Source organism: Alternaria infectoria, assembly GCF_024043175.1.
Source record: "Alternaria infectoria strain BMP 0036 chromosome Unknown scaffold_12, whole genome shotgun sequence".
In the NCBI taxonomy this organism is placed as follows: Eukaryota; Fungi; Ascomycota; class Dothideomycetes; order Pleosporales; family Pleosporaceae; genus Alternaria; species Alternaria infectoria.
The window spans coordinates 499334-521225 of record NW_026250701.1 but is presented as its reverse complement, the minus strand read 5'-3'; the positions used below and the strand labels follow the sequence as shown (position 1 = coordinate 521225).

Here is a 21892-nt window from a genome sequence, read left to right as displayed (position 1 = left end):
ACACGAGCACCAACAAGGGAAGCCTTCCATCATGGTAAGCAGCTTACGCGTTGCGGCCTGTCACGCGTCACCTGTCTTTCTCAATGCACGCAAAACAACAGATAAAGCTTTATCCTTCATCAGACAAGCGGCATCTAACAAGGCCAACCTCGTGGTCTTTCCGGAAACCTACATCTCTGCTTTTCCTATCTGGAGCTCGCTAAGACCCCCTACTGAAAACCACACCCTGTTCCAGCGTATGGTACAAGAATCTATCTATGCTGATGGCGATGAAATGGAGGCGTTGCGCGAAGCGGCTCGGTCAAACAACATCCTAGTGAGCATCGGCTTCAGCGAAAGGTCACGACACAGCAACGGCTGCCTGTACAATTCGAACATCTTCATTGGAACCGAAGGCGAAGTCCTAGTTCACCATCGAAAGCTGGTCCCGACTTTCTTCGAAAAGCTCACATGGAGTAGCGGTGACGGCTATGGGCTGCGTGTTGCTAACACGCAGTACGGGCGTATCGGCGCGTTAATCTGTGGCGAAAACACTAATGCACTTGCAAGGTACTCTTTGATCGCGCAAGCAGAGCAAATTCATATATCAACTTGGCCGACGATATGGCCGACAAGAACTTCACGTCACACAGCACAAATCGCCGAGCAGACCACCGACGATAGCAATGAACAGTCGAGTCCAAGCGCTGCGCGTGGAACAAACTACGACAATTTAGCCGCAAACAAGACCCGTGCTGCAGCGCATTGCTTTGAAGCAAAATGTTTCGGTGTGGCGTGCTCAGGCCATCTTGGTGAACATGCTATCAAGACGGTCATCGAGGGTGCAAGTCAAGCGGATGTGGTAGCCGAGACTCTACACGCTATGCCTCGAGCTGCAACCTTCTTCCTGGATCCTACCGGCGCGCCGTTGCCTAGCTTCACCTACAAAGGTGCGGAGAAAGAACATGTATCCGCATTGCAAGATCAAGAAGACATACTGTATGCCGACATGAATCTTGACGACTGTATCGAGGGCAAACAATATCACGATGTAGTTGGTGGATATCAGCGACCCGACGTGTTTGACCTCAAGGTCGACCGATCCAGAAAAGAACCGGTGCGCTTTATTTGAATACTACGGATGTCACCTACCAGTCGTATGTTACTTTAGCCTGCTGTCTCGGAATGCGCCGAACCGACTCACAGTGCGCTCCTCGATCGCGTGCACATCTTGTGCACAGGCCGGCGGCACTACTTTGACACGCCACAACACTTTTGCTCATCACCTTGGTAGCCAGCAAGCTCATCATGGCGCAATTGAATTACAGAAACCTTCTGTCTACAGCCGCCGCAGCGGCCCGTCAATTTTGGATTTCTTGACCCAAACGTACGGGCCCGAGCTGACTGTCAGCAAACTCTTGCGGGGTGAGAGTTCTCACCAAATCCTTGGGCGTGGGTTTCGATTCAGATGGCTGCAGATCGAGCAGGGGTCGCGGGTTGTCGCAATCAAAAGCTTAATATTCGGTCGGTCGTAGCTCGGGGACTCTAGAACCACATCACATCGCACTGCAGCACGGCCTAGGATGAATGTTCAGACACACAACTTACTCGCATCTCTTACGAAAAACATACGATTTGCACAGGTCGCTTGACGTCCATATACCAAACATTCTTCCTTGTTGTTGCGAAGTGCTTTCAAGTTGAATGCTTACTACTCGTTCCGGTGTCCTGGCATTAGGGTATTTGAATCAGTTCGATCTATGATCAGCGGCAGGTCTGAGCGCATTGCCGATTTCGCGAAGGAAGCGCGCATCTTCACCCTCAAACTCGAAGCTCAGCAGATCTCCTCACAGCAACCAGCTATGTTGGCCAAGTAAAGCGCCACGTCCGCAGATTCTTGATACGCCATGATTAATCCACAGCTTTACAGTCGCAGTGCTTCAAGACCAGGACGGAAGCATGTATGCAGGTTGCGGCGTTAAGCCATTGGAGTGTCAGCAGGCCGCATTCAACTCATTTTGAACATTACTGATCAAGCCGAACAGCATCTTACGCTGCGCGCCCCAGGGCTAGTCAGATGCACATGAAGCAGGTAGCAGATTTTGCGAGAGAAAGATCCCCTTGTTCGTTGCGCAACTAACGTAGCATCTCAAAACTCTCGCACTCCTCTCGATCCATCCCGAAAGACGGTGTTGACCGCTCCTTTCCCTCTGTATCCTTCTTCCCATCTCCGATGTCTCTCTAGCCGAACAAATCCCCAAATGCAGAGCCGTCATCAGAGTCCGCGTCGATATCGATACCCTCCTCTCCGTCCTTCTTGTCGTCTCCTTCTTCTCCAGTTGTCTTTCCATCGTCCTTGATATCAGAAGCGTCACCGCGACCGGTTGGTGTGGCCGTGGTCGCGGTGAGGATGATGTCCTTGACGTTCTTGTCGTCGAAAGCCTTGCTGAAGAGCGTGGTCCAGATAGGCTCGACGTCCTCGATGCCAGCGGCTTTGAGTAGTGCTTGCAGCTTCTCGGGGGTGATGGGGATGCCTTCGTCGGCGAGGATCAAGGCGGCGTAAGAGACGGCTTGTTCGGCCTTGTTGGTGGTGGTAGACATTGAGATGACGCGGTAGCTTGTGGGTCGATGAGTGGTGTTGAGAGAAAAATTTGACAACCGTAGCAACTTCTTGTGACCTTTGGATCGTCTTGTTGCTCTTGTCGGAGAAGCGAAGTCTTTGTGTTGGTGTTGAACAGGGTCTCTCGTCCAGGTAGTAGATTCGTTATGCAACGTTGGACGGGACGAGTCACTTTATATGTGCGTGCGGAGGAACACCAGCTCCTGTGAGTCTTAGAATGCGCTTGTCATTCTAAGACTATATTGGATTGCGATCCATGTATGCGATCATAACGCGCACTCTGCGATGACGACCTATTATCTGAACAGCCGACCGCTCACGGTACCGCAGCTTCAGACGAGCTCAGATGCGCTCTCGACGGAGGGTTATTATTGGTGCGCGAAGACTACGCCTCGAACATTAAAGGTACTGTTTCGACGTCGGAGTCAGCAAAAGGGCGCAGCGCCACCCAAAACAGCGGTTCGCCTCGTTGCTCTTCTGAGTCACGGCCAACATCACCACACAAAGCCACTCAAGCAAATCCTGAAAACAGAGTAAAGAGACGTACCGTTTCACTAAATAGGATATGATGGTTCCGTAGCTCACAGTCATAAGGCGATTTATGACTACATCCCCAGATGGACCCAGAGGCAGAAGGCTTTTGAAAGCGAGCTTGCCATCAGCGCCAGCACCGGAAAAAACGCATGCGCACAGCTTCTTAAATTCTAAATGTGTAGACCCTTCTGTTATGAGCGGTAATTTGTCAGTTCCAGCTATTGCCTGCCTGGGTACATTCCAGTCAACATTACAACTAAACAGCTAGGTACGGCATCCTGACTTACACGGGCGCCGGTACGCAGGTGCGTTTGCTGCATCATAGAGCCCTGACACGATGTCACTCTCTCCAGGGTCTTCAAGCCTTGGAATAAGAGATCAACCTCCATCATCTGACAATTCGTTGCCCCGAGTGCTGGCCAGTGGAAGTGAAAGAGCCGTGAGGGATACGACGCAGTCACTTCTGGGAGGCGCGAGCATACTAGCGGGGCCAGGAGGATACAATGTGCTATCCCCTTTTGCAAGCATCTTTGAAATGATTGCTAGTGGTATGGTGATGAGTAATGGTGGGTCAACGTGACTGCCGTTTGCATGTCTTGGCATTGTTGTTGTTGTTCACGAAATCTCTTCGCCAGTCTCTCACTTAATCACCCACACGACACAATTCCCGAAAATCTCTCGTCTTTCTCAAACCCGCTTCGAATTCCCACAATGGCCTTCCCACGTCTACAGAAGTTGGTCGACAATGCAGCTGCACAGCTCGACGAAGAGCTGCTAGCTGGACTGCCGTTCACGGTCAAACCTCCATCTCCAAGGCGACTTCTGAAGCTGATCGTGGATCACGCTACCGATCTGAACGTAAGCTTGTGTGATCTACCTGAACTCACGACATGCTAACGACTACAACTAGTTCCACGCCTGGGAATATCAACATTGCGCAGCTGCGGAGATGTTCTTTGGAGATTACACTGAGGCGCTTGTTGCCGGCGGTCACCTCAAGCTCGACCATAGGCCTGCTTCAGCTACTGGAGCTACGCCATCAATGGCTCCTACGCCAATAGCTTCTCCTCATCAAACGATAGCTGTCACTCAGCGAGAAGCTTCTCGCGAAGCTCTAGTACTTCACTTACGGCGAAGAAAGGCTTCACGCAGGAAAATATGGGAAGCTTTTCAAGCCCTTGGACCTTTGGGAAATGCAAAGCTCAAGCTTTGCTATAGCTTCTTCCGAAGCGCACGTGGTTGTGTTCGAGGTAAGTCCTTCTAGATAGTCATTTCCGTATCATGTGTTAACACACGATAGGACATATGTGCGACCTTTCGCACATCCACCCTACCGAGCTTCAATTCGCCGCCATGGGGCGATACAACCCAGCTTTAACTTCCTATCTGAAGCGAGTTTGTGAAATTCGGCCTCCGGAGTACACTAGCTGCTTCCCAAGCTACGTAGAGTGTGCCCGATATATTCCGGGGTACGAGACCCCAATGCGGCGTCCCAGTCAGGCTCGACACCTTTGAGCTGATCGAGCTGATCCGCGACATGAATGAAGAACAGCTTTCCTTCTTCTTGGAAACGGATGAGCGAGCTGCGCCTCTGGTCACGAAGCTCCTCGACATCAAGGACAAGGATCAGGCCGAGTTCGCGAGCTTACAGCGAACACATGCCGCATTTCTCAAGCGGTATCAGGAAGCTCAAGCTGAGTTTTTGTTCGAGCTCCACGAGACAGTTCTTCAGCTTGAGAAGAACCGAGCTCTGCATCCCCAGGTCGAGCAGCTAACTCTTGAGCTGGAGTTGGAGAGGGAGGCAAAGCTTAGATTCAAGGAAGCTGCCGAGGGGCATGTGGAGCTTTCGGCAAGTCGACGTGCTGCGCTTAGTAGCGCGTGTGCGCAAGAGAGGTAAGTCTCTGTCGTATCGTACTTGACACTTGTACTTACTTCGTCTTACAGAATGCGCGGCGAGCTCCAGGCCAAGCTTGGCCTTTCGATCGAGGCTGCCGCCATCTCCCAGGCTGCGCAAGAAGTCGCTGCAGGTCACCGACGACCTTACTTCTGGCAGGGCTTCCTCCGCGGAGCCAAGTGGGATAACAAGCTGCAACCGCTTCGGCGGCTTGTTGGAGAACCAAGCTCAGCTGCTTCTGCCACGACCTCTCGGCTTCCCGCGCCACTCTCCGACAAGCTTACACGTGCCGAAGCTTTCCACGAAGCTGTGGTCCTGCTCTCCTCCCCCCTTCGGAAGACATCAAGCTTAAACTACGGGAGCGAGCTGCTCAGCTTTGGGAGCTTGTGCGCAAGACCGACGGCAAAGCTGCGAACTTGCCAGGTCGCTTCAAGGACAACAACAAGGCGGGAATGCCATATCGGCTAGCTGCACCTGCCGAGCTCAAGACAGAGCATCCTTCCAAGGTGTACTTCGACCACTTCTGGTCTCACGCTGTAAGTTTCTCCCCTACATAACATGATGAATTCCGCTCACACTCTCAGTCCAAACAAGCTACTTCTCTTCACGTCTGCAGCTGTAGCTCTGGTGTCTTCCTCGGCTCGGTCATTGCAGCTAATGACTGTGTTTTCTCTTGCGTCCATAGCTAAATCAGTATCATGATGAGTATCCTACTTTTGTGCTTGTAACGTGATACGTCTTTCAACATGACAGCTCATGCCTACTGCGCAGACACTGTTTCCATATCCCAACGAATTGCTTGCCGCGATAGTATTGAGGCCCATCGCGGCTTTCTTATGACTGGGCGCCCGGATCGATGGACCATCTCCTGCAGCACTCGAGGTTGGTGCCGCCCAGTCCAAATGATCACTGCAATTGCTGCGCCCGGGCGGGTTCTGGTGACCCCGAGCTAGCGTGGACTATCCCAACAGGGCGCGTGCACGTCCTTTACCCCGATTGGGTTTGCGGGCATATCGACCAACGCTGGACCTTCAGCACCTTCACTCTTTCTTCCATCCTTCCGCACCCAGACTCCCAACGATGGTAGAAATATACGAGCGCCCTGGGCCCCCAGCCCCTCCAGCTGAGGACGAAGACTGGCCCCATGGAGACGGCATTCCCGATGACGATGTCAGATCCGCCATAGCCGCCATCACGCACGCCAGACAGTTCTGGGATAGGTATGAAGACCCCACTAGCAGGAAAGCCAAGCAGAGAGAGAAATTCTATACCTTACTAGACGGTCACATCGCGCGACTCGAGGATGTTTGGGAAGCTGTAGCTTCATACGACGCGGGAAATTTCTCTTACACGTCGCGAGGCTCAACAATGGACACCATACTGCGGGATCCCAAAACCCGTAACTTGTGGGAAGGGCTAATTGCCGAGCAAGAGGCAAAAGACGAGAACGATGACACTATGAAACCGCTCCATAAGCTGGAGCAGAAGCTTCGTCGGATTGCACTGACTGGCATCCACGTGGGCAACCTCACCAAGAAGCACACCAAGACTGAGAAGGCAGCTGGAGGACCTGACATTCGAAAGCCCGTGTACGCTTCATGGTCCAAGGATCAGAAGCCGCTATATCGGACGTACACGGGGATGCTAGTTCGCCAGCCAGACATAGTATGGCTGCCGAACGCGACAGTCTTTGCAGCTGAGAAGGAAGCCAAGATTCGATGGCGCGATGTCAGGGTGAGCTCTCCGACTTTCCTCTCTACGTCAATCTTCCAAATTGTGCTAAACGCTTTTTGTAATAGGGCGTATTGACCCTGTACAAGACAAAGTAGCTGAACAAGACGGAGTTTGAATGGTTCTTATTGAACCATGCAGTTAGAGACATCGCTATCGGATACAGGAAGCAGCTTTTGCCGGAACACGACACCGCAGCTACCAACCAGTCCTGGAGTATCTGGCAGGATCGGGTCGACGCCAGTGAGCTTTGGGCAGCTAAGCTGGCGTCTTTACGGAAGCTTACCCCCAAAGCAAACAGCGCTACGGTCGCATACGCAGCGGCATATTTGGAGCACTACCGAGAGCATGAGCCTAATCTGAAGACCATGCGCGACTGCGAAGTTGACAAGTTCATAGTCCAGTTCTTGGATGCAAGAGTACTGCGACCGGAAGCTGGTACGGACGATGATTTGAAGCTCAAGCCATACAAGTCTCCTAGGGATGTCGGTATCTTTGCGTCCAACTAGGATGACGAGGGGAAAGGATGTTGTGCTTTGGATCCCAGGAGCGAATCTACTACAACACCTCGATCCTCCCCATGGCCGGATTTACAGAGGTTGCCGCGCTCGCGAACATGAGGTCCAGGCAGATTACTTTGCGTGCTCAGTCGCGTCGGCCTCGTTCTGCGCAGTTCTGCGCAGCTCTACGCGGATAACCCAGAGGGCTACATCGCCTTAGAACAACCTAGAATTCTTTGCTTTGTGTGAGTGTAGACTCCCGAGCACCTCTTCAGATTCGTTGCTGCATGGCGTGGTGTTCCGGTCGGAGGCCACCTGGGCACGCGCGGCCTATAGAAAGGTGGCGGGGTCAAAGCTCACAGTACGCGTATCGCGTATCCGGCGTATTGAGGTGCGTTACCGCAAGCTTCACTCGGCATCATCTATAAAACAACTGCTGCAAGACCCACCATTATGCTTTCAATCTACCCGAGCCGTTACCATGGCCAAGACTACTGCTTACAGTATGGCATTGCTGCACTTATACACAGGTGCAGCTGCCCTCGGCGCAAGCCTGCCCCCGTCGTATCAAAGCAATCACGACCTTGCAGCCAGGAACAACAACCAACAAGCTGTTCTCAACACCTCGCTACACATTCCGAAGCTTCCAAAGCCAGAAAAAATTGATATCGTCGAACTACCTTTACCTCCAGTTTCTCCAAGCCAAGACCCTGGCGCATGTCCTAATCAAACCGGGTGCATCGCGAGAGAGCTTACCGAGAAGTTTCAAGCGGGAGACTTCACTCCGGACGGCCGGAACGTCATCGTCACAGTGACCTTTGTTGGAGCTCCCGCGGCTCCAGACCCGGCGAGCATCTACGATGGAGTCCAGCTAATCCTGATCAAGACTGATAGCTCAAACTTCAGCAATGGCGATGCGTGGAAGTGCCTAACGTGTGGGGTACTGGCTGAGAACGCAAGAGAACTGGATCCACAACGAGACTATCCTCATGTCTTCAGAAGCGGCGACAAAGCAATCTGGGGCCACAACATCCTTGACTGCAACGGGAAGCAGTTGGCTAGCGATGAATGTACGCCTGACAATGTTCACATCTATCCGATTCACTGGTCGGACGGCAGTCCGCGTGAGCTGCGTATGCACCCCGATGACGTCCATATTGGTTGGAGTTCGTTCACCAACGATGCTGGGCAGTATTCCTACTTCGGGCGTCTGGAGTTCAATGCGAGACCCTCAGGGTCGGGCCCTGGTGCGCCTCGCTATGACCTGGTCGATGTCGACCTCCTCGTGGATCCAGAACGCCGAGCTTTCATAACGGCTGATGGCGAAGAGTTGAAGCTTCACCCCGACTCAATCACAATTGGCGAACTGCGGGGTTTCAGTGGTTCCGGCGACGAGATACTCTACATTGGTGCGCCGACCGAGTCGACAAATATCGATCTGTATGCGGTTCACATCGAGACTGGGATTGTTCGCCGCCTGACCAGTCACCCTGATTACGCTGATCCTATTGCTTTCTCTGCCGATAACCAGTGGTTCGTCACTCAGGATACGCGTGCTAGCAAGCGCCAGATTTGGATGTCGGGTATGCGAGGTATTCCGCCTCTTATCGACATCGTTGCCGTTGCTGTAGCCGCATCTACACGCAACAATGGCCCACGTCGCTTCTTCCAACCAATCTTAATAGATCGTTATGGGGATCGTGAGTCGTACTACGGGCAGCAGGTCAACGGAGAAGGCGATGGTAGCGAAGGAGGCTTTGACGATCCGAACTGGAACGGCCGAGCGGACCCGGCTTTCTCTTTGGACAGCACGCGTATTGTGTACTGGCAGGCCATTGTGACTTCGCCAGCCTGTGGTGGCATCAATCCGCTGCAGTGTCCAGCTTCCACTGCCCCAGGTGGGCGTGAGTATCGTGTCATGCTCGCCCAAATGACCGATCGCAAGCCTACGCGTGCAGCCACAGTTTACAAGGTGCCTGGTCGCATACCGTGGGCGACGCCGTTCCCACCAGGAGCCAAGATTCCTTCGCAACCTACACTGAAGCCAGGCAACTATACACTCCATGGAAGCATCTCTGGCTTTGCGAAAGTGGAGCTCATCGGAGACACGGCACATCCACAAGGAGACTCCATCAAGCGTGTCGCTGCCAACTACACCAACTTCTGCAATGATGGCGAGCACATCATCAACGGCTGGGAGGACGTTGAGCTGACGGTTTCGACTCCGAATGTGTGGGACCAGAAGCTTGATTGGTACTCTGACATCTCGCAGACGGGATCTGCGACTGGAAGCAAGAAGACTAGCCCGGATGGGTTTCATTTGAGGATCGATGTGATGAAGAACATACTCGAAGCAAACGGAACGTTGACCACGACGATCGACGGCGTGGAGTATCACCAGCCGGCCAACGGTACCTAGAAAGGATATAATTAGCTACCTAGATATAGCTGAATTGATGGGCGGTTTCGCGTCAGTTAATCCTCCCGAGTCGCGTGTTGATTGCGTGCGTATTGAAGTCGCATAGTTGCTTGATCACCGCCATTCGGTTACTCCTATGATTGGTGTGGTCTGATCTGTGACAAATGGACGTATGAGTGGCGTGGGGAAGCATGATAGGGTGGCGAAAGTGTGATTGTCCCCGGCGGAGCTGCTTTTTGCCAACACGCGGAAAAAGCATACCAGGGCCACAGGCGTGTCGTACAGCGTTCTTCATCAATCGACTGATATCTGCAGATGGGAGAGTCTGTCACGCATGTCGTGTGTCGCATGTAGCATGTTGAGCTGTTTGGCGTGACGGTGACGTACCTAGCGGCCGGACAATTTGCCCTTGCTTAGGCTCAGGCACGTGGCCCTCTTGGCGGCGGGTACCCGCATCTTTCGCCTGCCACCACCGAGGCTTGAGTATCCGCAAGTCGCACGTTTGTGACTTGCAACCTTTCTCAGCGATCAGTTTTTGGACCCCAACGATGGCGCGATATCTCGTGGATGCTTTGTAAGAGCGCACACCCGTCGATTACCGACGCCACCCAGTATGGCGCAACCCAGTATAACCACATAGCGTCACTCCTATGGCCAGCACGTATGCTCGGTGAAGCCGTCTTGTCCTGGCACCTGCTTCCCCTGGAATGCCCAGATGGAAATCACCGCTTCACGATAGCGTCCGGCCAGCCAGCTTTAAACTTTGCCCCAAAGGGCTTGCTTTTCAGGGCCAGTTAATCTATCTTATCTAGTGCTGCACATCACCCAGGGCAGGTCCTCTCATTGCCCATGCATCTCTGGATCTACTTGATCCTCCCGGGCAGGTGCATCTGGAGTTTCAGCGGAGACAGGACGAAAGCAGAAGGAGATCAAGTTAGCGCCCGGCGTAATTCGCGAAGTCGGCCAATCAGCGGCAGGCGACACCATGGCACCTCCGACACGTTTATGCTAGAGTATCACCTGCCGACCATTAGGAGAAGGTCGATCGTTACACCAAAATGGAAGGAATGTATAAAAACAACGTTGTTTCACGACATACTGTAGAGCATCGGCAACTTCATTCTAACGTTCCCCATATTCTTCACCCCAAGCAGACTCAAGATGAAGTACGCTCTTGCCGCAGCTCTGATACTCCAGAGCACCACCGTACTCGGTAGCCTTCTGCCTGTTCATTTCAACGCACCTTCTCCAGCACACTTTCTCGACATCGTCAACAATGGCACATACGATCTTGGCTGCAGACCCAAGGCGGTGCCATCGAAAGAAGGCCATTTCGAGCTCCACGCCCTGCTGACCGAGGACCAAATCGCGTATCTGTCCAAAGAGTACGAGAACCATGCAGAGATCAGCCTACACCGTCGTGACCTCAGCAAGAGGGCTGCTACCGCACCGATCGGCACTGGCGACCGTTGGTCGGGCGGTTCAGTCACACCGTCTGGTCTTGGCACCAAGGCTACGGGATCGACCATGAGCAGCATCATGAATCCCACCGAGATCAACTCTGCCATCAAGGGACTCGTCAACGGATACGGTATCAGCACCGTCACTCTGCCATACAAGACCTTCAATGGCGCTACGCAAACCGCCGGATACGTTGGCGCCGGCACAGACAAGTCCAAGTACCGCCTCTATCTCTCCGCTGGAATGCACGCACGCGAACGCGGAGGCCCTGATCAGCTCATCTACTGGATCTCAGATCTCCTCGCCGCGAACAAGGCTGGAAGCGGTCTGAAGTACGGTAGCAAAACATACACCAATGCTCAAGTCAAGAGCGTCCTTGCCGCCGGTATCGTCTTCTTCCCACTCGTCAACCCAGACGGTGTCGCATACGACCAGTCTTCAGGATCACTATGGCGCAAGAACCGCAACACGCGGTCCGGCACTAGCGGTGCCTCCGTCGGTGTAGACATCAACCGCAACTTTGACTTCCTCTGGAACTTCAAGAAGTACTTTGACCCCTCCACATCCCCTGCTTCCACCTCGCCAAGCTCAGAGGCATTTTACGGTTCAGCTGCGGCATCGGAGCCCGAGACCAAGAACCACGTCAGTGTCTACGACTCATTCCCGAAGATCAGGTGGTTCATGGACATCCACTCCGCTACTGGCGACATCCTGTACAACTGGGGCGATGATGAGCTCCAGAGCACTAGCACCACCATGAACTTCCTCAACAGCGCGTATGATGGAAAGAGAGGTCGTCTTGGCGACTCCACGTACAAGGAGTACATTCCCTCGGCTGATGCGACAAACATCAAGAACGTTGCTGCTAAGACGGCGGCTGCGATGCGAGCAGTTGGTGGCCGTGACTACACATCCATGCAGTCTGTCGGCCTCTACGCCACCTCTGGTGCTTCGGACGACTACGCTGCTAGCCGTACATACGCCAAGTCTGGCGCGAACAAGATCCACGGCTTCACCATGGAGTTTGGATACAGCACCAACTTCTACCCCACTCTGCCCGAGTTCAACACCAACATCCTTGACACCAACGCCGGTTTCATGGACTGGGCGCTTGCCGCGATCGCCGCCGGCCTTGACTAATTGATTTGCTTGAGTACGCAACGACATATTGGTTGCAATAGGGGTGTCACGGCGTTGAAGAAATGTGTAATGCGGAGTTGTAGTAGCATGGGCGGCTCAGAGGAAGTGTTCCTAGAGCGAACGGCGTTGACGAGGATACGAGGATTGATGACAGATGATGATTCTTTTCGACGGCCGTTGTAGCACGTGTAATATTTCTATATTATTCTAAACCACCTGTCCACTTCCCATGATACAAAACGATAAGGCGAGATGATCGCACTACCCCAACTTGAAACCACCTCTACAACCACGCTGGAATAATCCCTCGGGATCGACGTCTCCACTAACACCTTTCAAGAATCTTAAATTCTCCTCCCCATAGCTCTCGAATGGCTTTTGCCACGCCGCGCAGTAGTTTAGATAGCGATACCGATGACTCGTCCCATGCTCAGTGGCAAAAGCATCAATCTGCTCGATCGCTTCTCTAGTGATAGCCCTCACTACCTCATCATGCTGTTCCAACGCCCAGTTCACTGTGAATTGTACATTCACAAGCGGATCATCAGATCCTTCGTCAAGGCCCAGCGGGTTCGCATCGCCCTTCCGCGCCCAAGAAGGCAGACATGGCTGAAGGACAAGCGTCCAGTTCATGCCCTTGATACCATGCTCCTTGATCTTCGGTATCGCATCACGATATGCTTTATGCGCCGCCTCCAGCGTCAGCCTATCGTTCTTGATCGTCGTAGTAGCGAACTCTTGTCGTCGTCCCGGCGGGTTCAAAACACTGAGTTCATCTGTCGCACCAACTAGACTGCGAATCTTGAACGTACTCCACACACGCCCAATCTTATGGAACCCAGAGCTACGCCAACATACAGGCCAGCCCCTTTCTTTCGTGTCTGGCGCGGTGTGAACGAGGTGCACAGAGATTGCCTGGATGCCAACGGATTGGAGGTATGTGAAGCATGCCAGAGGGCCCGCGGCGTAGGGGTCGAAGCGTTGGTCTAGCTCACCGGCCAGTGTTTTCGAGACGGTGTCATGGAATGCTGTGAGCACAGCAGGGGCTTTCCATGGGAGGAGATAAATGAAGCCGCTCCAGACTTCCTTTGCAGCGAAACTACGGACCGTGAAGCTTGTCACGACGCCGACGTTGTTCCCTCCGCCCTTGAGTGCACGCCAAAGATCAGGTTTATCGTACTCCGAGGCAGTTACGATCTTTCCATCTGCTAAAACGACCTCGTATTCAAGGACGTTGCTGCACACGAACCCGTATTGCGGCGAGAAGAACGAGAGGCCTCCACCGAGCGTGAGCCCAGACACGCCAACAGCAGAATTTCTCCCACCAGCAACTGCGAGACCCTCTTTCTCGAGTTCTGAGTACACATCTATCCACTTGCAGCCAGCGCTAATGACAACACTTCGCCCATCTTCAGCAGGAACGACTTGTTTAAAGAGTGACAAGTCGATGAGAACCCCACCTTTAATGCTCGACGCACCGGCAACAGCAGAATGACCGCCCCCTCGAACAGCAAAGATCGATTCCACCTCTTCTCCGGTTTCTTTTGCTCGCTCAACCCTCAAATCGAACTCGCGTTTCAGAATCTTGACCGCTTGCGCTAGTTCCCACACATTGCGGGGTCGCACAACACATGCGGGCGGCACCTCACACGCTTTCTGGTCCCAATACGCATTCATCGACTCTTTGAATTCCGTTGCCTTGTCGGGCGTGATGACAATGTGGGGAATGGCTGCGACGAGCTTGGCTTTTAGTTGTCGTCCGGATGCTGTCAGGCCATCGTCGAGTCTGAGACGGCCAGGTTTCTCGGCTTCTGCATCGCGTTCTATTTGGGATGTGCGGACACTGAGTCGTTTTCTGATGTACACGGTTGCGAGAAGGATGGCTATGCATGAGTAGGATAGCCATGATAGCGCCATCTTTGAATTGAGTTGGGGAGGCTGGCGCCTAAACTGCGGGCGGATGGGCCAATGCAACTGAGTGTTGTCAAACTGTCGACGGCAAGCCTGGAGACAGCATGAATGATGGCTTCTTGGAAGGACCAGAATATACAATGGTTGAGGTAAGTTATATGGGCGTCACTGGCGTGGAGATACGCGACGTGATCTGGTTTCACACATGGATGACATAATCACTTGGCGTCAGCGGGCCTGATCGGTGATGACGAAATGCGTCGCGCAATCTACTACATACGTACAGTCCTCCTCTCACAATTGCATCATGCTTGGGACGCTGCATGCGTCAACCTTCAAATTACAATCAAGTCATAGCAAGCGTACATGTCGGCGTCTAATGCGACCCGAAAGCTGTCATCGCCTGGTGGCACTTCCAATCAACAGCTATTCTTCGTCTCGCTAGCTTGTGATGACAAAAGGCTGCGTGACACGAAGCTGACCCAGCTTGTGTGTCTATCGATCTTCCTGACCACACGAATGACTTTGGACAAGCGTTTCGGTGTGTGGTATCAAGGCGCTCGACAATGCGCAGACAATACAACGTCTAGACCGTAGCGGCCCTGGAAACTACTGCATCATTCTGCGTGGATTCCTTATGCGAGTGACTTCCGGTGCCGATGTAGCGGTCGGCACAGCTTTGACGTATGGCAGCTCGTAAATGTGCTATGCAGGGATCTTCGAATGATGAGTATGGGAACTCGAAGGTTCTTCCGCGCGCGAGAAGATAGTCAACCATTCATATTTCGATATCGGGATACCACTTCTTTACCCACTGGTCAAGAACCTTGGGTCCCACAGGCTTGGTCAGGAACTCGTCTGCGCCAGCATCGTCTGCGGCCTTGCGATCGTTTGAAGAATCCTGACCAGTGACGATGAACAAAACACTCCGTTCATACCCATGCTGCTTCTCCAATCGCCGTATCTGTCGTGTTGCATCGATACCGTCGCATACCGGCATCTGGAGATCCATGAGGATAAGTCCGACTGGTTGGACAGGCAGATTTTGTCGTAGCAGTGGGTCGTACTTGGGTATAAGAGCTTCGGAAAAGATGTTGACTGCCTGCTGGCCATCCTTCGCACTTCGAAATGGGATGCCGCGACGACTGCAGTACATCTCCAATAGACGAAGATTGACAGCATTGTCATCAACAAGGAGTGTCAGGGGTTTGCTCGATGTTGAGGTCTCCTTCGTGGAAGCCGGAGGCTTAATTTCAATGCGCAAGGTCCGTACCGACTGGACTAATTCATTCTGAAGCTTGTCGGGGAATATTGAACCTCGCTCAGATGGGAGCTGTGGGCGCTCGTTCGAGTCGAGTGTAGAAGCTTGACTGGGTGGCTCGATAACGATGCCACCGGTCGCACGCGACTCCTTCTCCAGAGCAGAGGCGCGGAATTCGGCCGAGATTGCATCCGCGTGCTTCAACGCTTGTTCAAATGTTTCCGACAAAAAGGGACCTTGAACGTATACAACATTACCCTGCCGTCGCACACGTTCAGTATGGAAGTCGAGAAAGCATGCGCATTCTGGAACAAGACATATCGCGACCTGGTCAGCATCGATGTTCGACGTGTGTCGGTAGAGCTCCGCTAGATTGGGTGTGTAGTCGACAACTACAAAAGCACCCTTAGGTGTGTTGGACGCTGTCCAACCGGCGCTTGAAAGATACTGTGTGAAGTAGTCGCCGAGAGACGACGTTGCTGACTTGGACGTGAGATGATGGAAGGTTTGTGGAAGCTCACTGAATCTATCCTTCACTGTACGGGACGCAGGGAATGAGCTTGCGCAGACGGGCTCGTTGAACGTCGCTCTGATGTGCGAGCCTGCACCGTAGGGTGAAGTGACCATCTTAATCTCACCACCCAACAGTGTCGCCGCTTTACTCGCCAGCGTCAAACCAAGAGCAGACTCAGTACCGCTAAGATCGATCTGTTCGTGTACGTCAAACACGCGGTCGTAATTCCCTTTGGGTGTTTTACGCCCACTGTGTTCGACGTCAACGACGAGAGACTGGCAGCCCTCCTCCATTGATATAGTCACTGCTACCATACCGCCAGCAGCATTTTGAGCGGCGTTGACCATAAGCGGCTGGATACAGTCCAAAAACACCCGCTTGTCGATAGCAAGCAGATCGCAACTCGGCGGTAGATGGTGTTGTATTACGATAGATGGCCGCGTAGAAAGATCGTCCGATAGTCCTAGCAGGGTTTCCTTCAGCAACGCATCTTCAATCTCAGAGACGGTATGCATGGTGAGAACGCGTTCTGCCTGTGCAATATCTGCCCACTGATTCAACTTGATGAGATTATTCACCGTTGAGATCAGCTCTCTTGCAGAAGTCTTGATGGTCTTAATGTAGGTGTATGGGTCCAGCTGTTCAATGTCCGGGCTGGCAGTGGGTGATGAGGCGGCTGTTGAAGGGACCACGTTTCGAGCTTTTAGCTCTTCAGTGAGAAGCTCGACAGAACCAAGAATACCATGTATAGGAGTTCGAAGCTGATGCGTAATGCCGCGAAGAAACGTTTCCTTTGCGCTGAGCGCCTCCTGGAGTGCGCGGCCTTGCCAATATCGACATAGTATTGTCTAAAGGCCACGAAGTGTCAGCAAAATCCCCCAAAACCAGCCTAGTATTGCTTACCGCACACATATGCACAAACCAAGAATCTATGTCGTCAAAGACCATCTTGAGGTCGTTACTGGCTACTACAAGAAACATCGCTGCACGCTGACTGGTGCACTGTGCCGCGATAGCCCGTACAGGCCGAGGCGCAGTCATGTCCAAATGATTGAGGTTCTCGATGGCGTAGTCGAAATCTGCGAAAGTCAGCATATGTCACATTCGCATCTATCATAATGACTCACAAGCTGTATCTTCCCAAAGACCTTGCTCCAGCTCTGACGTGCGGAATCTCGTACCACCAGCGAAGGTTATGTGGCTGTCCGTGGTCTGATGAATGCTCACCTGCGTATTAAGATAGACATCCTCGAGCATCCTAGGGATCACTTCCTCCATATTGTGGTGGTTGTCGCATTGCTGCTGAGCTTGAGAGAGCAGTTCCAGCATCCGCCTACGTTCCTTCTGACGGCGAGCTCTTGCACTGTGCACTATATCCGTGACAATCCAGTCAGCAAGCCTGGCAAGAGCCTGCTGTACTGATGGCGAGAGAGGCTCTTGCGGGGAATTAGAAGCGACACAAAGGGAGCCGAAAGCCACGTGCTCCCCGAATTCAGTATCAAATCTCAATGGTACACCGGCATACGCGCGCAAGCCACCCTGCTCAACATGCGGTGACTTCTCGAAGCGCCAATCTTCCGCCATATTCTGCAGCGCAAAGACAGTCTGTAGTTGTCAGTAGTGGTCTGGTGATAAAGAGGAGTGCCGACTTACGCCTGGTGGTTGGTTGATGGTGTGCGCGCAGGTACTCTCGCGACGTGGTAATATCGCGAGAGGAAGGTTCACTGTGACCATCCGAGTATAAGTGCTGTGGTTGAGAAGGCCGGCAATGACAAACTCCCACCCTACTGTCTCATGCGCAAGATGAACCTTTTCCTGTAGGCGAGACATCAACTCTACATCTTCAAGCGCTCCGCGAGTATAGTAGTATAGCAATGTCAGCCTCAGCCTCTCATTCCGGGTCAAGACTGGGAAGAGATAGCGATCCGAAGAGCACTGAGGTGGACATAGTGTTTTGGCAGGTTTTGGTGCTGGTGTCCAGATGTCGCCATCGCTGGGATACACCGACGTGACTTGTTCCGCAGTCCATGGCTCAAGGGGTTTGTCGGCATTCTCAAGATCAAGTATTGGCGCGGTGGTGGTCGGGCGCTCGGACGATGCCGGCGCAGCATGCCTCGATGCGAGGACGGCCGCATCTGCCTTCGGGAAGAAGGCAACGCGCTGGCCGCCCATGAGATGCATCGAGATATCTGTATGTTGGATTACTGCCCAGCATTGAAAGCAGAGGTCGCGCAGAGTGTTTTGCAGAGGTGTGATACACTGCGGGAGCTAAGGCTGTCAGAGGGGCGCGCCGGGTGTAACGTTCCAGACTGGTCCAGATGCTCGATCGTGAGGATTGTGGCGACCGCGAAGGATTAGAACTGCGGCGACGATCGCGACAGCGGATAATATCTCGAAGAAGCACTGGTATCGCGAGGATGGGTTGTTTGCATCTGTTTGTCGTGTTCAGCTCGGAAAACTGCTAGTCGCAATGTATCCCGGCCTGGCGCCTTCCTCCGGGCCGAAGCAATCGGTCGATGAGATGCCTTAGCTGCATTTTCAGAATCCATTGTCATACTGTTTGCTCAGCACACAAGCAGACGCCCTTGGACTGTCGTTGCTTGGAAACGCGCTGCGATCGGTTGAGCATAGTCGAAGTGGCAAAGCTCGTGAAGAAAGAATGGGAGGCGGGGCGACAGCGCTTCCGACGCGTCCCATTGGCTGCGATCTGGCCCACTAATTTCCCAAACCTCACGTCCTCCGGCAGATGTCTACTTCATTTCTTCACAACGCCGCGCCTCGTCTTTTCACCTTCAAACTGCCGTTTTGAGGAGCCAAGATGTCACTTCTCAATCGCCAGGGCCTCTTCATCATGGGGGGCTAGCTGACTGTAGCGTAATGAACATTGCGGCCGAAATGTCGAGCACGGATGTCGGACGCCATCCGCGACAACCCTCTAGAGCCAGATGTCAGCTTCCGGTCATGTCAACCTCCAGTAACGGCCTCCATGTACCCATGAAAGGCTCTATAAGCCTTGGACGGACTCCGTAAGTCAGCCTTCGTCTGCTCTGACATGGCCAGCTATTCATCCTGTACACGGCGCCTCAAGATTGGCAACATGGTAGGGAAAAGGTAGTATGTGCGGCCGTCGCCGCCTGTTCTCTGTATCCTCTATCAACCGCTTCATGACGTTCTCATAGCCGTTGTCCAGGGGCCAATGTCCCCAGTATCGGCGACTACCTGACCTTACACATGGTCGCTATGTTGGGGAGCAGAAGCAGGTCTTTGCTTTCACTTTCACTTCAACTTCATTGCGCACATACCACCACCATGCACTCGTCGGTCGCTATGCCCGCTCTTATTGTTGAGCCTGAAACAATAGGCTCCCACTCAACCACTGCGACCTCTTACAGCTCATCGCAACTTGCAACTCCGCCTAGATTCACGCAAATACCCCGCCCCTCGTTTCTCCTTCCCTCGTCGCCGAATACTACACGCGAAAGGCTCATTACAGGAACAACTTGCAGCTCATCTCAGCGACTTTTCCACAACTCTCCGCCTCCGAAGCGCTACCATGTCGTCTCAACTGAACGACTCGTCTCGCAGTACGGATCCCGCCTCTGCCCAGCCAGATGCAACAAACTGTTCCAAGCCTGGCTTCATTCCGAAACCGCTTCGCGTAAGGAAGAGATTCTACGACCCCAGTCTGACTGCCGGAATGCGCTCACCCGACGCAGACATGACAACAGTCTTTTCTGATGTGGAGGCCACAAAAGGTGGTGTATTGACCGAGGAAGACGAAAACCTCCGCGCGGAAGCCATCAAATTGCTGGCCGCCAAGCTTTCCAGATTCAGGAAGCTCAGCCCTCCTCACGCCGCGATCATGCAACGTCAGCCTGAGGTCTTTGCGGAGCAATGGGAGTCTGCCATTTGGGGCCGATCAATGCAAAGCTCCGACAGGAAGCAGTATGATGACGAAGTCAGATCAACCTTGCGACTCCTCACCAAGTGCGACAAGAAGTGGTCTGAGGCTTGGCCAGTCGATGATGGAAGTTATTGGACAGGTGAAGAATGGTTCGTTTGGGAGATGGACAGATTGAACTACGACATACTGGAGAACGAGAGCATCGCATCTGGATCGCATTCTGAGGACACTCCAGCCAGCCTCCGCTATGTATGTTCTCAATCCGACTCCGCTACCGAAGCCACCGAGACCATACTCAATGCGGACAACCACCAAGAAGGCCTCTCACCAGAGGCGCAGCTGCGCAAAGACAACCGTCGAGGCTTCCGAAGCCATATCCGAGGCATCTGCGAGTTGCTGAGATCCGCGAATCATACAGCTAACCTTGACGTCGTCGCGCTTGCATCATCTTGGGAGTCCGAAATTTGGACCTCGTCGCTCGAGCACGATGACTGCAACACTTCATATAACGAGGATATAGATGGGGCACTGGAAGACTTGGATGACTGGAGAACGTACTGGGATTCGTCTGGAGGCGACCCCGAAGGCAGTCGAACCGGTCGGCAGCTCTTCCTCGACTACGTTCAACAGCTTCAGATGCACGACGTTTTGTCTGATGGACAGACTGAATCGCCGACAGGAATCAAAGCATCGGCGGAGCCCTCCGATCCTCACGAAGATAGTGAAGATGCTTGCTCTTCCATTGAGACCGACGATAGTGATGGTGGCGTCGACGTCGGCTCAGACGACGAGTCTGAGGATGACCAAACTGAAACGCAGTACGTTCCTGACAACACCGCTGAAGACCACGGCCTTGACTCAAATACTGCCGACGAGCTCTGGGATCTTGCTGGGGGTAACGAAGAGCTATCAGATGATTCTGCGGACGACGCTGATGATAACGAACTATGTGATAAGCCTGACGAGAGCGACGATGAGGATGAAAGTGAAAACACCATAGATGGTGTCAGCTTTCACCCTAGCTCCCCTGTCGCAGCATCTCCGGTAGCATCGGCTTTCGCTTTCACCTTCGAGCCTTCTCAAAGCAGCGTCGCTGTACCTATCATCCCATCCGGCTTCGACCCGAGAAATTGGACTGGAGCATTCGATTTCACGGCACCCCTAGGCGGCGACATGGCCGTCAATGGGTCTCTTTCGGCTGGTGATGATGTCGCCAGTCAGACTTCAGAGGTTCAAGACCTCAAAAACCCTGAGCAGATTGAGGAGGTTGCCGCCGACGATAGCTTGGAGCCTGCCACCTCTTCCCCCGTTGACGACGACGTATTCGCCAGGGTCAATCAAGAGCACGCAGTGCAGGAGGCCCCCGTGGCCGCTCCAAAGGAGCATGAGACGAAAAGGCCACAAAAGGCCGTCTCAGTAGACTGCTCTGGTAGGATCAGAGAGCTGACTGCCGCCATCAATGCATGCGAGGCCGAATGGCTGAACGCAAATGCAGGCAATTGCGCTCCTTCCGCTTTCGTCGAGCTCGCCGGTAATCTCGATAGCATTGGTGCCAAGATCACCAACAAGGGTGATTTCTCTTCCCCGTCGGCATTGAGCAAGATTGAGGCGCTGTTCGCCAAATGGCAAGCTTTTGTCAAGACCATGACAGCCTTCATTGGCATCAAAGAGTACTTCAATCCCGACAACGATTTCCGCATCAATCGACTCGTCAACCTATATCGCTCAGATGTCGAAATGATCCCAGCGTACGAAACCTTCAGTCGCTTGCCGGGCGCTCAAGAGTACTGGCTGGGTGAGGCAAACAAGCGACGAGAGAGCAGAGATGATAATCTGAAGAGCATCAACAATGAGATTGCAAAGATGTTTGGTCTTCGCCAAGCCTACCGCCACGAGCTTGAGACACTGAACAGGCAAGTCGACAACGAGGCGTTCAAGGAGTTTGGCAAGATGACTCTTAACATGGTTGACGAACGCATCTTGGAGGTGAACGAGGCTTTGGGCCTGCAAGACTTGTAGATACC

At 53.2% G+C, this 21892-nt stretch overlaps 9 protein-coding genes across 9 annotated transcripts; 6 read left to right on the top strand and 3 right to left on the bottom strand.

Annotated features, from left to right (window-relative positions):
* Positions 1-31: 31 nt before the first annotated feature.
* J4E92_007396 (uncharacterized protein) lies at positions 32-1111 on the top strand (the record flags this gene model as incomplete). Its single annotated transcript, XM_051498759.1, has 1 exon — positions 32-1111. One exon carries the CDS (start codon positions 32-34, stop codon positions 1109-1111), a length of 1080 nt encoding a protein of 359 aa, XP_051351033.1.
* Positions 1112-2220: 1109 nt separating this feature from the next.
* On the bottom strand, positions 2221-3190 carry J4E92_007395 (uncharacterized protein; the record flags this gene model as incomplete). The annotated part of the gene is made up of 2 exons (XM_051498758.1): positions 2221-2596; positions 3147-3190. 2 exons carry the CDS (start codon positions 3188-3190, stop codon positions 2221-2223), a joined length of 420 nt encoding a protein of 139 aa, XP_051351032.1.
* A 654-nt stretch (positions 3191-3844) lies between these two features.
* J4E92_007394 (uncharacterized protein) lies at positions 3845-5584 on the top strand (the record flags this gene model as incomplete). The annotated part of the gene is made up of 4 exons (XM_051498757.1): positions 3845-3991; positions 4581-5026; positions 5078-5206; positions 5323-5584. 4 exons carry the CDS (start codon positions 3845-3847, stop codon positions 5582-5584), a joined length of 984 nt encoding a protein of 327 aa, XP_051351031.1.
* Positions 5585-6107: 523 nt separating this feature from the next.
* Positions 6108-7267, top strand: J4E92_007393 (uncharacterized protein; the record flags this gene model as incomplete). The annotated part of the gene is made up of 3 exons (XM_051498756.1): positions 6108-6761; positions 6827-6852; positions 6925-7267. 3 exons carry the CDS (start codon positions 6108-6110, stop codon positions 7265-7267), a joined length of 1023 nt encoding a protein of 340 aa, XP_051351030.1.
* Positions 7268-7739: 472 nt separating this feature from the next.
* Positions 7740-9677, top strand: J4E92_007392 (uncharacterized protein; the record flags this gene model as incomplete). The annotated part of the gene is made up of 1 exon (XM_051498755.1): positions 7740-9677. The coding sequence occupies one exon, from the start codon at positions 7740-7742 to the stop codon at positions 9675-9677; it is 1938 nt and encodes a 645-aa protein (XP_051351029.1).
* Positions 9678-10838: 1161 nt separating this feature from the next.
* Positions 10839-12278, top strand: J4E92_007391 (uncharacterized protein; the record flags this gene model as incomplete). Its single annotated transcript, XM_051498754.1, has 1 exon — positions 10839-12278. One exon carries the CDS (start codon positions 10839-10841, stop codon positions 12276-12278), a length of 1440 nt encoding a protein of 479 aa, XP_051351028.1.
* A 261-nt stretch (positions 12279-12539) lies between these two features.
* On the bottom strand, positions 12540-14195 carry J4E92_007390 (uncharacterized protein; the record flags this gene model as incomplete). Its single annotated transcript, XM_051498753.1, has 1 exon — positions 12540-14195. One exon carries the CDS (start codon positions 14193-14195, stop codon positions 12540-12542), a length of 1656 nt encoding a protein of 551 aa, XP_051351027.1.
* A 772-nt stretch (positions 14196-14967) lies between these two features.
* Positions 14968-18136, bottom strand: J4E92_007389 (uncharacterized protein; the record flags this gene model as incomplete). The annotated part of the gene is made up of 4 exons (XM_051498752.1): positions 14968-16773; positions 16868-17043; positions 17092-17569; positions 17618-18136. The coding sequence occupies 4 exons, from the start codon at positions 18134-18136 to the stop codon at positions 14968-14970; spliced, it is 2979 nt and encodes a 992-aa protein (XP_051351026.1).
* Positions 18137-19517: 1381 nt separating this feature from the next.
* Positions 19518-21887, top strand: J4E92_007388 (uncharacterized protein; the record flags this gene model as incomplete). Its single annotated transcript, XM_051498751.1, has 1 exon — positions 19518-21887. One exon carries the CDS (start codon positions 19518-19520, stop codon positions 21885-21887), a length of 2370 nt encoding a protein of 789 aa, XP_051351025.1.
* Positions 21888-21892: the final 5 nt, after the last annotated feature.